We start from the raw sequence: 19,411 nt of genomic DNA on the forward strand, positions 1-19,411 counted from the left end.
GGCTTCATTCATACCCTCAGTGCTGGCGTCTAAATTTATACTGACCTTGTGGAGCCTTTCTGCTGCCCTGAACCATTTGGTCATTACAGTGGTACCTCGGTTTAAGTACTTAATTCGTTCTGGAGGTCCGTTCTTAAGCTGAAACTGTTCTTAACCTGAAGCACCACTTTAGCTAATGGGGCCTCCTGCTGCCGCTGTGCCGCCACTGCATGATTTATGTTCTCATCCTGAAGCAAAGTTCTTAACCCGAGGTACTATTTCTGGGTTAGCAGAGTCTGTAACCTGAAGCATCTGTAACCTGAAGTGTATGTAACCCGAGGTACCACTGTACTTCAAAATGGTTTTCTCATGTATGAAGAGCTATGCCTCACATCCCATAAACTCCCAGATGCCAAGCATCATTCAATAATCCAAGAGAAACATCTCTCCTAAAATGGTACAGACTGTAATCTGTCTATTTACTTATTTTTTTATTCAGAGTATTCCTGCTCTTTGGCCAGAGAAGCTCCCAGAACAGCTCCCAGATCAATAAGAAGAACAGAGTCCCCGCTCTGGGGCTTGCCTGTTAAAAAGACACAACACAAAAGGAAAAGGCGATGGGAAGGGAAAAGGAAAACATGTGAAGCCAGGCACCGAATTCTTAACATTGCAAGGTTCTTAGATATGCGTACCTTGATTTAAAAGCAAAACCTCAAATTCTTCTCCGACCTCAGAATTAACTTAGCATTCCTCTTTCTTTCTCACACACAGCAGGAAATGCCTCTTCTATTAAAGATAAGGCCTTCAGCGATGCATACTTAATCACCTTTAAAAATGAAGGGAAATCCTTCTTGCTTCAACACTATTGCAATATTCCTACTCTATGACGATACTTTAATTGATCGATCAGTTCAGACGATGACGACTCTACAAAGATTTCTTTAATTGCAATGTCACATCGAGACAGCCAAACACTGTGGGGCACTGGCCCGCCCAATATGTAAAATAGCAAACATGTACATAAAATACATATCGTTTTAAGTCTAGGAAAACTGTGCAAAGTGGGGGGGAGCTGATTGAAATGTAAGGCTGTTCCCCACAGTCAATGCTGGATTTATGTATAAGCTAAACAAGCTATAGCTTAAAGCCCCACTCTCTTGGGGGCCCCCAAAAAAATTAAAGGAAAAAACACCTGGATTTACATTTCCAAAATATAAGATAAAAAACAAATAAAATAAAACCTACATACAGCAACAGTGTTTTGTGTTGTGTTGTTGTTTAGTCGTTTAGTCGTGTCCGACTCTTCGTGACCAGAGCACGCCAGGCACTCCTGTCTTCTGCTGCCTCCCGCAGTCTGGTCAGACTCATGTTGGTAGCTTCGAGAACACTGTCCCACCATCTCGTCCTCTGTCATTCCCTTCTCCTTGTGCCATCAATCTTTCCCAACATCAGGGTCTTTTCCAGGGAGTCTTCTCTTCTCATGAGGTGGCCAAAGTATTGGAGCCTCAGCTTCAGGACCTGTCTTTCCAGTGAGCACTCAGGGCTGATTTCCTTCAGAATGGAGAGGTTTGATCTTCTTGCAGTCCATGGGACTCTCAAGAGTCTCCTCCAGCACCTTAATTCAAAAGCATCAATTCTTCGGCGATCAGCCTTCTTTATGGTCCAGCTCTCACTTCCATACATCACTACTGGGAAAAGCATAGCTTTAACTACATGGACCTTTGTTGGCAAGATGATGTCTCTGCTTTTTAAGATGCTATGTTACGTAGGCTCCTATTTTGTTATGTGCAAATGGCTTTAGATACCTATTAGGTCCATAAATTACCATATAGCATATATTCAACACCAAAAACAGCGACAATTTGTTGTTGACAAAGGACAGTTGGACATAAAAAGGGCCCCATTGGCTTCAGTGGCTTAGGGTCTCATCAAACCTAAATCCAGCGCTGCCCACAATATAATGCATTTTTGTATGTCATGTTCCTGAACATTTGCATTTTGGGGGCATAATTTACCCCCAGCAGATGCATTATTTTGTAGACAAGACTTGGCTGCACTGCAAAAATCTGGAGAAGTGTGGATTTCAAAGGATAGCTGTGCAAAATTAAGGAGGTCCGCCTACAGATTGAGGTAAACAATAATATCACTCCAATCACCATGAAGGTGATTTATCAAGTAACCATCATCTGTGGCCTTGATAATGTCAGGTAACTGATAGGTGGATGGCCGCACCTCCCTGCCAGATTTCCCCCACAGGAAGTGCACCACCCTGCAGGATTGAACTCTCTGCTCATCAGCTGATGAGTGGGGGTTAAGTCTTGCTGCTTTAGTTGCTTACCAGTTCTCTGGGGAAGGAGGCGGAAGGGGCAATTTCAGCCCATGCCCAATCTAATCCTTCCCCCTGTCCGTCAAGTTGATATCGATGCCAGTGACGTCAAATGATTGACATGGGATGTGGTTTGGGGGAAGGTGCCACTGGAATTATTAAAAAAGATTTTTCCATCTTCCATCTGGTTATTTATTATGACTATGACAGATCAACACGGCTATCCACCTGTATATCTAATATACCCAGTTTAGCCTAAAAGGCCATTTCCCCCAATCCACACCCCCATGTCAATCATTTGGCGTCACTGGCATTGATATCAACTTGATGGACAGGGGGAAGGATTAGATTGTGCATGGGCTGAAATTGCACCTTTTGCCTCCCTCCCCAGAAATCACATGACGGTGGCGGGAGGCCCCAGTAGCTAAAGTGGTACCTCAGGTTAAGAACAGTTTCAGGTTAAGAACGGACCTTCAGAACGAATTAAGTTCTTAACCTGAGGTACCACTGTATCTTGGTTCAGACCAGAGGTCCATCTATGCCAAACATCCTCTTTGCACCCAGCTGTCTCCCCAAAGCCCATCAGCCCTGGCAGTGCAATGAATCACCAAGACCTTGGTTCAGATCAATGGTCCAGTTATACTCAGCAATTTTGTTCCCACCAGAGGTCCATCTATATACTAACATCAGTGGCGTAGCGTGGGTTGTCAGCACCCGGGGCAAGGCAAGTAATTTGCGCCCCCTAACCCCTAACCTGCCGCCGCTGCCAGCTTCTTCTTGCTGCTGCCTGGTCTGGTCTGGTGTGGTTCTCTCCCACGCTCAGCGCTGCGCTGGGCGGCCGCTGCACTGTCCCTCCCCCAGATAGTCCCTCACTCTCTCTCCGCACCGCACGCCTGGCACCCACCCCCTCCACAGTGGGCGGCGACCCAGCGGCTCGGATTGGATTTGCACAGCCAGCACTGCAGTGAGAGTGAGTGAGTGAGTGAGCCAGGTAGGGGCAGAGAGCTGAGAGTGCGAGCGCGCCCCCCCCAGATGTTGCGCCCAGTGCGGCTGGCCCCCCTGCACTCCCCACGCTACGCCACTGACTAACATCCCTCTTTTTCTGCTCGCCAAATGTCTTCACTGACAATGGAGTTAACCACTGAGGCTTTGGCACTGCTGTGCACTTTGTAATATCTGGTACTGCTGCCCCCTCTTGGAGGCAAGATACTGGGTTAATGCTTTTTTGTTTAAAGCATAGTTGGTGTGTAAGGTTTTTTTTAATACACCCTGGCCGCTCTGGCTGCCCATACCTTGGGCCTTACACACCAGCGCAGAGCGTGGGCGATGCTTTGCATCACCAGCAGGAAGAACGAGAAGGACCACGAGGCGCATCCTCTGGTTTTGCAATGGCTTGCCTGCTGATGCCAGGTGAGTTGCAGAGGAGGAACGCCCCAAAAAGAGTGTCTGAGCCACAGGAGGGGAGGGAATGTGTCTCTCTAAAAGGGAGTTGGGACTGGCCTCGTGACACAGGCACTGGGCGGATTCAAGAGGTGGGTGGTGCCTAATCTCATATAGCCCAACTCCTGCCAGCGCCAGGACGAAACAGGCAGACGGACTCAGAAGTCTTTGGTCGACAAGAGACACACAGCCCACAACACAATCATGCCAGGTAAGGAATATCCAACACATCGCCGTCTGTTTGTTTATCGCATGGGGGAAAGGGCTTCTTTCTAAGGACCCTACGGCGAGACGCTGGTCTTCTTTCAACCTGGAATGTAGCTAGGAAGTTTCTGAGGACATGTCTCTACAGGTCTTGGTGGAGCGAGTGCCGTCGTCCGACTGGCGTGCCAACGAAATGTCCCTGGGAAGCGAAAAGATCTGGAATGAAAGAGATGTGGGGGTTGGGATCAGAATCGGGGAAAGGAATAAAGAACCCAGAGGTGGTATTAGGGTCTCAGCAAACCACTGGGTCTTGACTTGGGTTGGGCTACTCTGAAAGTCTTGTGCGATCTCCTTCGCTTACTGGGTTCCAGAAGCCCACCCGTGTGAGCTAAAGTTATGCAGAGCTAGGATCTAAATCCTAACCAATCTGCGTCTGATGATACCTTCGGACTATAGGGAGATGTCTTCTACTGAGTCAGACCAAAGGTCCATCTAGGACCAAAACTGTCCACAGTTCCCAGCTTGGGGAAGGGAATCTGTTCCTCCCATCCCTTCCTGGAGATGTCTGCGATTAAATTGAGGACATTCTCCATGAAAATCACCCCATCTACCCCTGAGCTACAGCCTTTCCCCTGAACAAGTGCGCAAGTCCTGTTTGTGATCACCTCTTGCCTGGATCACGTCACGTCCAGCATTCTTAGCAAGAATCCATCCACTATGTGGTCAGCCGAAGTCCCATGAGTGATGTGCTCTGGTACAAGGCAGCTTCCTAACCTTTTAAGCTTTGGTATAAGAGAGACTGAGTAGCTTCTGAATACCAGTGACTGGGATCCACAGGTGGGGCTTGTGTTCGAATCCTGGTTGTGGGTTACCTGCAGGCCTCTGGTCGGCCACTGTTTGAACAGGATGCTGGACTAGATGAGCTCTTGGCCTGATCCAGCAACCGGCTCTTGAGGACAGGCGTTCTGCGCAGAGAACTTGCACTTCTCCACATTTTGCGGTGCAGCGATGTGTCTGAAAAACACACCCGTCAGGGTGAAGCAAGTGTATAAATGTGCATAGCACATCTGCGAAGCTGGCTTGACAAAGATGGCTTGACGGAAAAAATGTGTGCATCGGGAGAAATCTTTAGGAAATGGCTGGTGAGTTTTCAAGAGGATTTTAAAAGGAAGCTTCAACCACATGTGGAAATATGGAGAACTTTAATACTGGGGAAATGAGAAATTGAGAAACAGTGAAGCCGACATGTTTGCTTATCCATGGCTAACCGCTTTTTGAAAACATGGATTTCCATAGGGTCTAAGTGCAACTCGTTTGGTCTGAACCCAACCCATTGCTCTTGACCACCTGTCTGAGATGATGATGATGATTGAAAGGGCACGTTGGTCTAGGTGCCCCCTTCCCAAGGATGAAAGGCAGCTGCCTGTCTATATCAGATTAGGTTTAATGGTCCTAGTAAAGGTAAAGGGACCCCTGACCATTGTGTCCAGTCATGGCCGACTCTGGGGTTGCGGCGCTCATCTCGCTTTAGTGGCCGAGGGAGCCGGCGTACAGCTTCCGGGTCATGTGGCCAGCATGACTAAGCCGCTTCTGGCGAACCAGAGCAGTGCACGGAAATGCCATTTACCTTCCTGCCAGAGCGGTACCTATTTATCTACTTGCACTGGTGTGCTTTCAAACTGCTAGGTTGGCAGGAGCAGGGACTGAGCAACGGGAGCTCACCTCGTCACAGGGATTCAAACCACCAACCTTCTGATCGGCAAGTCCTAGGCTCTGTGGTTTAACCCACAGCGCCACCCGCGTCCCTTAATGGTCCTAGGACAGCCTAAAAAAGGAATGACTTTTAAGCCACTTGGATGACTTTTAAGACATCTGAAGGCAGCCCTGCGTGGAGAAGTCTTTCAATGTGTACTGTTTTATTATGTTTTATGTATGTTGGAAGCCACCCAGAGTGGCTGGGACAACACAGTCAGAGTATTATTATTATTATTACACATTGACCTAAGTCCCACAGAACAGAGCTGGACTTTATTCCCAAGTAAGCATGCCCAGAATCGTTGCAGAATAATTGAATTGGTCCATCTAGCTGAGGGCTTTCCCCACCATGGTTGCCTTCAGACATTTTGGACTACAACTCCCATTAGCCTCAGACAACAGTCAGGACAGATGATAGCAGAAGTTCAACACCACCTGGAGGATGCAGTCTGACCTTAAGATGCCAGATTTTGAACTCAGGACCTTCGACATGCAAGGCAGATGTCTGACTACTGGGTACAACTCTCTTGCCCACAGAAGGTGCCAGGATCAATACCCCATGGCATTTCCAGGTGGGGCTGGGAATGTCTCCTCCCCAAAGCCTTGGAGGGCAGCTGCCAGACAATACTGAACAAGATAGATCAATGGTTCCACTCTGTATGAACATACCTTCCAATGTTCGAAGGAGCACACACTTTTCAGAAAGAGCCTCAGATCGTGACGAACTGTCGAAACAGCCGATGGGAGGGAGGGAAGGGTAAAACACTGCGACGAGTTTCAGCTTGATTGACCAAATACGAACAATCACAGCCCAGCAATAATACTTAGAGACTTCTCTGTGGAGGGTGTGTCTGAAGTTCACAGCCTCTCCTCTAAGAAAGTTTGCGCACCCCTCTGTACTGAATGAATCTGTTTCAATGTGGGTCTGCCAATAGCTCTGTGGGATATTTCATGTAAGTTCTGAAAGCTGACGTCTTTACGGCCGGGAAGGAAGCTTCTACGCAGCTCTCCACATCTGGATATGCATCTAACCATCCTAAAATAAATAGCCAACACCATCGAGAGATCCCCATGTTTCAGGAAGCAGTGTCAGAAGTATAGCTTCCATAAGCAAGTTTGTTTCTCAGCTCCTGAGAAATTGGGATTTTCAAAAAGACAGGGCAAAGGCGGGGAAAGGTCCACTGGGAAAACAAAAGGCTTCCATAACTCAGTGGAAGAGGATGTTCTTTGGAACTGGAATGATGAGGAGTGGACATGGGTGGTGGTGGTTGCCAATTCAGTACAAGTTTAAAGGCAAGCCGATCAGGTTTGCGGCTGCTGAAATGATCTGAGAGTTGAAATGGAGCCGTCTTTCGTAATTGAACTTTCTCTGAATTTTGCAATGCAGTTCTCCAAAAAAAACCAAGGTTGACAAAAAGAAATCTTCTATTAGGGCAAAGTGTGCATGAAAGTTGACGCCTTGATGAAAATAACTTAGAAGAATGCATTCTATTAGGGGAAAGGCTTACAAAAATATGTAGCATTGTCAAAACTGTATATGGGGGGAAAATGTAATTATTAGGTGAAATCCACTCTGAAATGCTGGTGGGTTTTCACGAGGGTTTTTTAAAAACTGAAAATTGCTGCAGAAATGTGGAGGCTCAAATTTCAAATTGGAAAAATGAGGATTCCAAAAATGAGTAACTTAAACTGATAAATCCTTCCATTCCTAGTTGGGCAAAAGTATCAATTTCAGTTCTTGCTTTCTCCCATTTCCAATAGCTACTGTCCTTCCTCTCATTAATTCGTTGATTTTTTCCACAATCATTTATTACCCCAGAAAGTTGCCTTGAGCCCCAATCATGAAGATGTGGTGTACACATATTTAAAGTAAATGAATTCTCATTTTAAAAAAAGAATGAGTCAGGGACAGATAAGTGCGTAGGCAGCCACCAAATTTGCGATGGGTCTTCAGCCACAGAATAAAAAGCCAGGATGACACAACTTTGGGGGTCTATTATTATTTATTTTAAAAAATGATTGCTTTTATCATCAGGCAGTACACCCCCAAAAGTAAGGTTAAGGGTTCGGGTTGGAACACAGCCCATTTGCTCCTAGCTGGGATGAATTGGAAGCAGTAATTAAAAGGTTCCCAGGCCCGCAGGAATCCAGCCTGTTATACTGCCTCAGCAACCTGGTTAAAATTGCTGATGAGCTCTAAATAATAAACTGGAATTTGGAAGAGGGCTTCCCTGGCATGCTGTGACTTAGACCGGGCAACAACGTGCCAGGAAATACAGATTCATAGGAAAGAGGAAGGCACCTTTAAGCATGTGCAGAGCGCTGAACCCTCTTCCTTTGAGGAGAGAGGATGCCCGCACATCACAGGTAGCGATGGCAGGAAGCTTCCAGGTTAGGAAGAACTCTTGCTATGTTCAGAAGAGAACCTCCATGTTCTAAGGCAGTCTACCGCTGAACGCTAAACAACCAAGGCTCCGAATCATGTGTCCTTTGGAATTGCAAGCGGGGAGCATTGCTGTCATGTGCCCTGCATTGGCTTCCCATCTGGTTGGCTGCTGCGAGGACAGGGTGCTGTTCTAGACGGCCCTTTGGCCTGATCCTGCTGCCAGGCTCTCCTTGTGTTCTTGAAAATCAAATCAACCTTGCGAGAGCTTGCCAGACCAGGTGGGAAGGAACGGAGAAACCCATCGAGGGTGTGACATGGGCAAGTCCCTTCTTGCTCAGTCTGCTAGGTACAAAACGCCTTTGAAACCTCACACACCTGGGCTGCTCCTCCTCACCCGGCTTTATCTGTGGGAGAAAACATTTCCTGCGTCTCTCTGATCCATTTGGAATGTCGGTGTGCCAGATTCTGCCCTAAGCGGGTGCTTTTGTGCCAGCAGCCGGTGCCCAGAGACATCCAGGCGGTACCATGTTGGATAACCCCCTCGTCGCTAGAATTAAAGGTGGCAACTTATTTGTGTTTCCTCTTGCGCATGTGCGGCTAATTTGCAGGATGCTGTCATCTGCATCAAAACATTCCTCTACAGAGTCAGGATAGGCCGGAGAGACCAGATCCCTGGTGGTTGGGCAAGAGTTTTAGGAACCTGTCCTGGTACCCGATCGTGGTGGGTGGGGACGGCCTCCCACGCTTTCCTGCCTTATCACCCCAGAGCAATGCAGCTGGCAGTGACGTGTCACATATATGCACTTGCAAGTGGGGTGGCATCTAAGGGCAGGAGGAATTCCAAGGATGGGGCAGAAAGGGCTGCAAGGCACCTGTTGTTCTTGTTTAGTCACTTAGTCGTGTCCGACTCTTCGTGACCCCCTGGACCAGAGCACGCCAGGCACTCCTGTCTTCCACTGCCTCCCACAGTCTGGTCAGACTCATGTTGGTAGCTTCGAGAACACTATCCAACCATCTCATCCTCTGTCGTCCCCTTCTCCTTGTGCCCTCAACCTTTCCCAACATCAGGGTCTTTTCCAGGGAGTCTTCTCTTCTCATGAGGTGGCCAAAGTCTTGGAGCCTCAGCTTCAGGATCTGTCCTTCCAGTGAGCACTCATGGCTGATTTCCTTCAGAATGGATAGGTTTGGTCTTCTTGCAGTCCATGGGACTCTCAAGAGTCTCCTCCAGCACCAGAATTCAAAAGCATCAATTCTTCGGCGATCAGCCTTCTATATGGTCCAGCTTTCAGCCTTTTTATGGTCCAGGACACCTGGATGGGGTCAATTTGACGGCGAAAAATCTCCATGAGAAGCTTGGCCAATAGGGTGGAATACCCACCCCAAAGCAGAACATCCCTGCCAGGGAGACAAGTGGGAAATGATCGCATTCAGAATTTCTTCCATGTTTTGCAATGGTGATTTTATGAATGGATCCCAGGTTATTTTATGAATGAATCGCCGTGGTCATTATGTGAATGAATCCCTGTGGCTCATTTATGAATGTATCCCTACAATGTCCTAGGATACTTTTTTGTAATGGTAACAAAAATGCTGGAGAGACCTGCTAAGAGTTCTTCGCTCACCCCTTCTTTAGGTTATTCTGCTGATGGTACATTTGGGACGGAGTGATATTGAAATCCTCCGCAAATGTCTAAGCATTGTTTTGGATTGGAACTGTAGGCCGGAAGAGTTTAATTTGAGGAGGGCGGGGAACCAAATTGCTAAACAGGTGGTGACCCAGAAATGTCATCCCGCCTTTAATTTAATCAGCATTTTGTTACTTTTAAAATAATAATAATAATAAGATAAGAATCATATCCCAAGAAACATCTGATTAAGACTGTTCCTGCCACCAGGCCAGGAACTTTTTCAAAGCCTGAGGGCCACCTTCACTTCTAGGCAAGCAAGAAGCAATTGCTGTTTTTATGATGTTTATATTAATGCTTTTAAAATGTAATTCACTTGAAGACCTCTGGGTAACAATAACTAACACGTCTAATTAATACTAATACTTTTAGTACTATACTATATTAATACTATGCCTGGATTGCTCTGGTCCATGGGGTCGCGAAGAGTCGGACACGGCTAAATGACTAAACAACATACTATACTATACTATACTATACTATACTATACTATACTATACTATACTATACTATACTGGTACCTTGGAAGCTGAATGCCTTAGCTCCCAAACAAATCAGCTCCCGAATTGGAAGTGAAGTGAGTGTTCCAGTTTTCAAACGATTTTTGGAAGCCTAACGTCCGGCGTGGCTTCTGATTGGCTGCAGGACACTCCTGCAGCCAATCGGAAGCCATGCTTTGGTTTTAGAACAGTTCCGGGAGTCGAACAGACTCCCAGAACGCATTCTGTTCGAGAACCAAGATACGACTGTACAATACAACACAATACAAAATACAAGACAATACAGCTGCTGTTGTATTACTGCTATTACTGCTAATAGGAATATACCGTATTTTTCGCTCTATAAGATGCACAAAACCATAGGACGCACCTAGTTTTTGGAGGAGGAAAACAAGAAAAAAAATATTCTGAATCCCAGAAGCCAGAACAGCAAGAGGGATCTGGCTTCTGGGATAGCCGCGCAGCCTGCACTCGCGTCATAAGACGCACACACATTTCCCCTTACTTTTTAGGAGGGAAAAAGTGTGTCTTATAGAGCGAAAAATACGGTAAGTATCAGAGTTCAAGGACTGATTCCAGCCAGGAAAAGACACTCAGGGTGTGAGACAATGAGGGACGTGGCTTGGATCGAAGGCATGTGGCCTAGGGAGCATTCCAAGGGGGCCACATAGAGACAACTGGAGGGCCACTTTAGGTTCCTGGAGCAGAGGTTCATTCCTCTAGATCTTTTGCCTCTGCTGGAGATCAGAGCTGGTTGAGATCCCTGCAGCCTGTCATGAGAGACCCTAAGTTGCTCTGATTCTCACCCGCTCCAAACTCCACTTAGGGGCAACAGAGAATTTGTTTCCCATTCCTGGTGCTTGAAGGAAAATTCAAGATGCCTGTCCCTTCGGGCAGAATTTGTCCTGATTTCCACAACAAACAGGATGTCACTTACGGAGGAGATCTGAGTAAACAATTGCATCATTATGATTAAAAATAAATAAATCATCCAGACATCCAGATCAGGAAAGGTAAAACAACTAGGCCAACTCCCACCTTCTTATTATGTATTTTGTGGGAGGTTTTTTTCCTTCTTCTTCCTGGATGTTGGGACATCCTGTGACGTCAGCCCATCCTGAAAAGTGGGGAAACACTTAATGAGGCTTTTATTGCTTAACGACTTTGAGCACTTCAGGCTCCTCCCTTTTTCCTGGGAAAAGCAGCTCTGGACTTTGAATCTTTTCCAAAGGGCATGCAATAAATCTAGTCAATTTGATAACTGTTAAATGCTGTATGGATTATTGAGCCTAGGAGAAAGCATAATTCCTAGCCACTCCACAAATGTGGCCCTCTGTGTCTCTCTGACTGGCCCTCAGAACTCTCTCTCCAGCACTGGCCTATGTCCATGCTTCAGTTTTTGAAGTGGGATAATGTAGGGCTACCATATTTCTGGAATTATCCCAGACATATCCAGGATTAGTCCTTTGAAAATAGCGCAGAATTTCAGGAAATTGGGGGGAAATGTCCGGTAAAACCCAGGTGTATGGCCGCTCATGTCGGAAGTGTTCATTTTTTGGCGAATTTACTGGGAAATGGCTCAAAATCTTCTCTCTCTTTTTTTGGAGATTTTGAATAAAAAAGTTCAACAACTCTGCCAAAAAAACCAAGATGTGCATTCAGAAACCTCCTGCAGTTTCTAAAGGAAACTGACAATTCTCTTGCCCCGCCCACTGTTGGCCCAGGCCCGGTCTGATGCTGGCATCACGTGTGGCCCCTGAAAGGTTACCTTGAAGGCAATGTGGCCCTCATATTGAAATGTGGTCCCCACATCTAGGGAAGTTGCACTGAGTGCAGGATGCTGCAGCGCAATCGCTGGCAAAAGCGAGTCCTTGTTGTCGGATCACACTTTTGCTCAGGGCTGGTTTCCCCTTTGCTACTGGGCTGAGTTCACCTTGGAACTCCCTGCCGATTGACACCAGGCAAGTTCTTTCACTGCATTCTTTTCGGCGCCTGCTAAAAACATTCTTGTTCAGCAAGCCTATTACTATTACTATTAGAAATATATTTATCTACACTCCACCTGAGAAGGACTCAGGGCAGATAAAAATAAGTCTACTCCAATGTTTGGAAAGTTGATGAGAGTTTTAATGTATATTTTTAGCCTGTTGGCATTTTAACTTTCTGAAAGTCTTAAATTGTGGCTGCCGATTCTTCCTATCTTTTTTATAACTAACACACACAGAGGGGGGGGGGAGAGAGAGATCTGTACCCATTACAAAGTATCTTTTTATAATATACAGAAATAAAACAGATACTTAATCTAGAAAAAGAACAGAGGCAGGAAGAATGAAAGAAAGAAAGAAAAAGAGAAAGAAAGAAAGAAAGAAAGAAAGAAAGAAAGAAAGAAAGAAAGAAAGAAAGAAAGGAAGGAAGGAAGGAAGGAAGGAAGGAGAGAGATAAAGTTAAAAACAGATAAAAATACTTTCAGTTCTCTGCCCTGCAGTTAAAGAAAGTACAGTATTCAGTCATTAGCATCCAAACATTCTATATTTTATGAACCAAGCTGGCTGCCAATTCTTCTTAGCAATAATAGCATTGTTTTATCTTCTTTGCAAACCACTGAGGGTTTCCGTTTCCTCTTTAACAATCAGTTGGTGTATAAATTTTACCAAATAAAATAAATAAACAGGCTCCCTTGGTGGGAGCCCTGGGCTTAGAGCACCTGTCTTCCCCCAAAGATTCCTGGAGCTTCACCTGTTGCAGAGCTACAAATCCCTGGGCATCCTGGGGGAATCCGCATGGAATCTGCAGCTCCCAGAATTCCTTGGGTGAAAGGCCATTTGCATCAAATGTGCTTTTGATGTACAGTGACCTTGGTCTCTCCAACGCCCTCGTTCAGTCACTTCGGTTTTCCCAGCCTTTCCCAGGCAGCTTCCACACCCAAGGATGGGATGGAATGAGCGATAGGAAGGTGAGATTTCAGGACATGGCGGATTCCAACACAGCGGGTGCCTTTTTATCAACCCTGTGCTGCCGATGTGCCTCGCAAGGATAGCCCATAATTGCGGCTTTTGCCTGGCCCCACTCCTCCTTCTCGCCCTCCTACGCCCGCTCTGATTGGCTGGGAGGGAGCGGCATTCCATTCCAACGAAGGCCTGGTGACTGGTTTTGCGGATTTCGCTCCCGGCACCCGCCTTGCTGGGGCTAGGCAAAGCGCCTGCCAAAATATAATTATCATTAATCGCCTGTGCTGGAGTGTGGGTGTTGCGACCTGGAGGGGAAGGAAGGAAGGAAGGAAAGACAGGCAGATTGCAGGGCAGAAGGATGGATCCTGCAAACCGGTTAGCTTGCATTCCTAGGAGCAGCCACTGGAGGTCGCTGTGCAGGAAAGACGGGAGATCATTGGGAAGGCAAGGCTCTGTGCAAACTCAGTGGTTGAACATTTCCTGTGCATGCCAGGGGCTGACCTGGGGAGACTTATGAGGGCCAGGTTAAGAGACTTAGAGGGCCGCATTCGACAACCTGGCCTGAAATTTCCTGACCCTGATCTAGACACCTATCTGAGGAGACAATATCAGATTTGGGCCATCATTTCGGGAACTTTCAATGGCCATAAAGAAACAAAGGAGGGTATGAAACAAATACAGGGAATATTGTCGCACATCAAAGTGCTGCATCTCTGATTGGTGTGAGATTTCATGGGTTCCACGCTCTCACTCAGAATCCGTGTTTCCTTTTGGGAACTGGGCACAGCCAAGACTGTGGTGTCTTTATGATATATGGGTTATTCACACATATGTACAGCCTGAGCCTACGATGGAGGGGTTTACAGAATTAATACCCGCAAAGGGTCTTGTTTCTCCCACAGCTGCAGTCAAGCAGATATCAAGCATTGTCCTCTAGCAGCTGCTTTGCTTCGGTGTTGCCTAACTCCTCATTCTCTAAGCTCTGTTGTGGGAGAGGGACCCCACCCATTTGCCGTCTCATACCAACTCCCCTTGATCCCTTTGTTCTCGTAATGACCCCAGGGGATTAACAAATGAGGAAGGTAGCCTGATTTAATACAATGTTAACACTTGCTGATTCCAGGGATTAGAAGTGTCTAGCACACAGTTTAGCTCCCTAAGTCCTAAAACCTAATTAGATTCTAACACTAGCTAGAGCCAAGGATTATAGTTGTCTGGCATTCACAAACTCATAACAATATGTTGGTTGCTCAAGGATCTTCCAGCCAGGAAGTGACTTCCACCATTGGAGACATCCATCTCCCTGCAGAATGATGCAACATCAGGGCACCCTGAGATAACCCTGGTTGCTATGAGTCATCATTCCTTCACCGTACCCTTTCCAGCTCCAGCTAAACATCAACATGTTTTTAATTTATTGTTGGTTGCTTAATGCTCCAAATAGTTGTTTCTACTGTTTTTGCTCATAATGTTATCGTTTTATTCTCTTTGTGAATTGCACTGCGGGCTGGTTTTCTTTACGATCAAGTAGTCTGAAATGAATAAAATTAATAATCATCCCCTGCAATGCTAGCACAGTTGTCAGTGGTGTTAACAATGCCAAGGTGGCAGTTTCGAGACAGCTGCATATTCCAATCCTGGTCCAACTGCACTGGCTACCGATTAGTTTCCGGGTCCAATTCCAAGTGCTGGTTTTGACCTATAAAGCCTTAAATGGCTCAGGACAGTAATACCTCAAGGACCACCTCTTTCAGTATGAACCTACCCAGACCCTGAGATCATCTTTTGAGGCCCTCCTTCATGTGTCTTCTCCTCAAGAGGTCAGGAGGGTGGCAACTCGAGAACGGGGCCTTCTCCGCAGTGGCTCCCCGTCTGTGGAATGCTCTCCCCAGGGAAGTTCGCCTGGTGTCTTCATTATACACCTTTAGGCGCCAGGCAAAAACATTCCTTTTTAACCAGGCCTTTGCTTAACCAATCAACATCCTGGTTCATTATCCCTCCTGCCTTTACAGCAGTAGCTACTTATATTCATGCAAGAAAGTCAGGAACGCATTTTTTGCTTCAGTTATGTACACATAATTATGTACTATATTTTGTCACAAACAACTACATTTTATTACAAAGGGGAAGAGATCTATTTTAGTGATACTTAAGACAACAACCTGCGGTATACCTAAAGACTGGTGAGAATAAAAGCAGTTTTTTAATACTTACTGTTTCACTAAAGGACTTTCGACTTTGTGCGCTCATTTACGAAAGACGCACTGTGCCAGCGGCAGCGCTTGTCATTCACAATGGCGGCGCTTGTCAGACTCAACGATGGCACTTGTCATTCTCAATGGCGCCGTGCATGCGAAATTACCGTATTTTTTCGCTCTATAGGACGCACTTTTCCCCCTACAAAAATTAAGGGGAAATGTGTGTGCATCCTATGGAGCGAATGCAGGCTCCTTGGCTTCAGCAATAGCAACGCGAAGACTCCGAAGCGCAGGGGGAGCGCTCCCTCCGCGCTCCGGAGGCTTCGCATTGCTTTCGCTGAAGCCTGGAGAGTGAGAGGGGTCTCCCGGCTTCAGCAAAAGGAACCTGAAGCCTTTGGAGTGCAGCGGGAACTCATGCTGTGCTCCAAAGGCTTTGGGTTCCTTTTGCTGAAGCCGGGAGAGCAAGACTCTCCTGGCTTCAGCAGAGATGGAGAGCTGCGCAGCGCCCCTTCAGCCAAGCAGGAGGAGAAATGGAAGGGGCTCCGTTTCTCCTGCCGCTTCGCCGAAGGGGCGCTGAGCAGAGAGGGGGAGAAATTTTTTTTCTTGTTCTCCCCCTCTAAAACATGGTGCGTCCTATGGCCGGGTGCGTCCTATAGAGCGAAAAATACGGTAACTAAGTTTGGGGGCCCTGGGTGGATCTTTGCACCCCGGCGGCGCATATGTTAAAGACGGCCCTGTGTGAAATGTTTTAAAGAATGGCTCATGCGCTAAATATTGTGCATTGTATAAGGTATGGGGTATCTTTGGGTTCCCAGATGTCGCTGGAACAGATCTCCTCTTGCCCCTGGCATTCTGAGCTACACCTGGAGGCCCCAAGCTTCCCCACACCTGGGGAATATGTCTTGTCCATGAATTGGGAAGGAATGCTTATTGATGACGCACTTCCGTTTTCCCTCTAGGATGCAAGGGAGGCGGAACCAAAGGAGGAGACGTCATGTGCGGCGACCCCTCTGAGCTGGAGTGGGCCATCCAGACGCTGTCGAAGAACTACGATAAGTACGCCGGCAAAGGGTGCTGTTGCAGCAAGAAGCGGGGGATCAGCCAGGGTGGATTCCGGAAGATGCTCAAGCATGAACTCAACCACATGTTGACGGTGAGATGAAGGATGGAGGGAGATTCAGAGGGCGCTGCTACCTATTGCCAGTGCTGGATTTATGTACGAGCTAAACAAGCTATAGCTTAGGGCCCCACTCTCTCCCCCCCCCCATTCACTATTAATATAAAGGTAAAGGTAAAGGGGCCCCTGATCATTAGGTCCAGTCATGACCGACTCTGGGGTTGTGGTGCTCTTCTCGCTTTATTGGCCGAGGGAGCCGGCGTACAGCTTCCAGGTCATGTGGCCAGAGCAGCTCACGGAAACGCTGTTTACCTTCCCACCAGAGCAGTACGTATTTATCTACTTGCACTTTGACGTGCTTTCGAACTGCTAGGTTGGCAGGAGCAGGGATTGAGCAACGGGAGCTCACCCCGTCACGGGGATTTGAACTGCTGACCCTCTGATCGGCAAGTCCTAGGCTCTGTTCTTTAATCCACAGCGCCACCTGTGTCCCTACTATTAATATACGTCTTCTTAATTATATTTAAGTTCAACAATTGCTTTGATAAAATATGTATTTTGTTATGTGCAAATGGCTTTAGATACCTATTAGGTCCATAAATTGCCATATCACATATATTCAACACACAAAAACAGCGACAATTTGTTGTTGACAAAGGACAGCTGGACATATAAAGTGTCAGGCGTTCAGCCTACACGTGAGTAGGACACATGCCCAACTGGCTTGTTCTCTCCCGCCTGGTCTTTTGTTCAGGAGCTTCAAGAGCTTTCTTCAGCCTGAACATCACAGCGACCAATGCCAACCGACACCGGCACACTTAGGGATCAGCAGAGTTTGCGCATCATGCGCGTGACAGACCTCAGCAACTCGGCATTTTGGCTAATCTACTTTATTTACATATAAACACACATGGAGCTCTGCAACATGGCTCACTCTCTCTCCAGCATCAGACAGCAAACAGAAAGAACAAAGGACAATAGTCCTTCTTCGCGGCACACAGTAACACAAGCATCCTGTCTCCGTCACTTCCCACTCTGTGGAATGAAAACATACACAGTCACGTGATAGACAACAATCCCATGACTGCAGACATGGGGAATGAATCTTCAACATTACCTTCAGTAGCTTAGGGCCTCATCAAACCTAAATCCGGCCTTGTGTCTAGCCCAGTTTTTCTGACACGGACTGGCAGACTCTCTCTCAGCACCAGAAGTGCAGTGAAATTTTGTGTAGGGGGACAGATAGGGCCAGAGGCGCCAGCTTGTGAGGGGGTGACATTATGATGTCCTAACCTTGCACATGTGAGCATCATGCTTCCTTCCCTCAGTTGGGCAGAAGCTTCTTGGGCTTTGGGAAGGAGGCACCGGGGAATATTAAAGGGACTAGCCTAGCCCCCCTAGTCCATTGACCGCATGCCGCTGGTCAGCACAGTAACAATTTGATCTGCAAGTTGATTGGAAAGTGGGTGCAATATTTAGTCCAAGCGGCACTAAGAGGCTGGAATGTGGGGGGCGACAGAAAGCCAGGCAGCCTCCACTCTAGATGGGAAACCAACGAGAAGCAAGAATCGGGCATCTTACCCAGTGGCAAGCAGGTCAGCACTGAGATGGGGAGAAATGATAGGAATAACGTTTCATGGTGCCACAGCAACTCAGGCAGGACTTGAATGGGGAAGCCTTAAAGGGGTACAAGCTGCACAGCAATTAGATGGAAATCAATGATAAGCAATAGAACGGTCACAAAAAGAATAACCTGGACTATTTCACACTTAGGCCATGTTGCAAACTTAAGGACTCAGCTACATTAGTGAAACAACGTTTTGAATGCGTTATAAACATGCAACACAAGGTGGCGCTGGAGAGCAAAAAAAAATTCTATGCAATTTTACATAGCGATTTTTTTCCTTATACCGATTCAATTTCTGAATTACTTATAGTGATTTTTTCCTGCGTGTAGGTCCAACCCTAAGATGTGAGTAGCAACAAGCGGTAGCATAGCATCAAAAGGCAATAGTACCAAAAGTAGTCTGAAGGGGGACTATTGAACCCTTGGACTAGGAGATGAATGGAGACGTGGGCAGTGAAAAGCTATTGCACGGTGCTTCTAAATGAAATAGTTAGATGGTGAGAAGGGGGTCTATTGCACCCCTTGGCTAGGAGTCAAAGTCACCTGTGACCCACCTATTAAAGGGAGCAATTCAACTTTCCATATCCACTTTTGCAGAAAAGTGTCCCAAGTGTGTCTAGTAAGGTGGACCTCTGCTTCCCCATGTGGTGGAAGTGTCTACGCTCTTAGGCTCCAGGTCTCCCAGTCCCACTTTTCTGACTCGTTTCATTCCCCCTCTTCCCCCATCCAGGACACCAAGAACAAGCAAGCTGCCAACAAACTGATCTGTGACCTGGATGAGAATCAGGACGGACTCATCAGCTTCCACGAGTACTGGAACCTGATTGGCGGCATCGCCAGCCCAATCTCCTGCCTGATCCGACAGCAGGAGGAGAGCGTGAAGTTCACCAAGTAGAGAGAGAGAGAGAGAGAGAGAGAGAACGTCAGCTGCTCGCACCACCCCCAGCCCCTTCTATCTCTCCCCCCACATTCCGACTCCCTGCCTTAACCTTGCCGTCATTCCAGCTCCCCCTGCTGGCTGAGCTGCGCATCACACGGCCCATCGCCACTTGGGCCCGAAAGCTGAACTCTACCATTCCTTTGGGAAATATCCGTCCACTTATTTAATTCTTTTCGACACCTGCAATTGGGGTATCGCGTCTGGGAGGGTGACGGGTGGTTGTGGGGAGGGGGTGGCCCTGTTCCGTGGGGATCCAGCCGGCTGTGTCAGACTGTGAAGAGCGTTGCAATAAAGCCTTGAGTCGGA

The 19,411-nt window shown here is 47.1% G+C and overlaps 1 protein-coding gene across 1 annotated transcript; it reads left to right on the top strand.

Moving 5' to 3' along the window:
- Positions 1-3,796: 3,796 nt before the first annotated feature.
- On the top strand, positions 3,797-19,411 carry S100A16 (S100 calcium binding protein A16). Its single transcript, XM_082202643.1, has 3 exons — positions 3,797-3,956; positions 16,381-16,574; positions 18,896-19,411. Exons 1-3 carry the CDS (start codon positions 3,950-3,952, stop codon positions 19,058-19,060), a joined length of 366 nt encoding a protein of 121 aa, XP_082058769.1. The 5' UTR covers positions 3,797-3,949; the 3' UTR covers positions 19,061-19,411.

This window comes from Podarcis vaucheri, assembly GCF_965113315.1.
Source record: "Podarcis vaucheri genome assembly, chromosome: 16".
Classification (NCBI taxonomy): Eukaryota; Metazoa; Chordata; class Lepidosauria; order Squamata; family Lacertidae; genus Podarcis; species Podarcis vaucheri.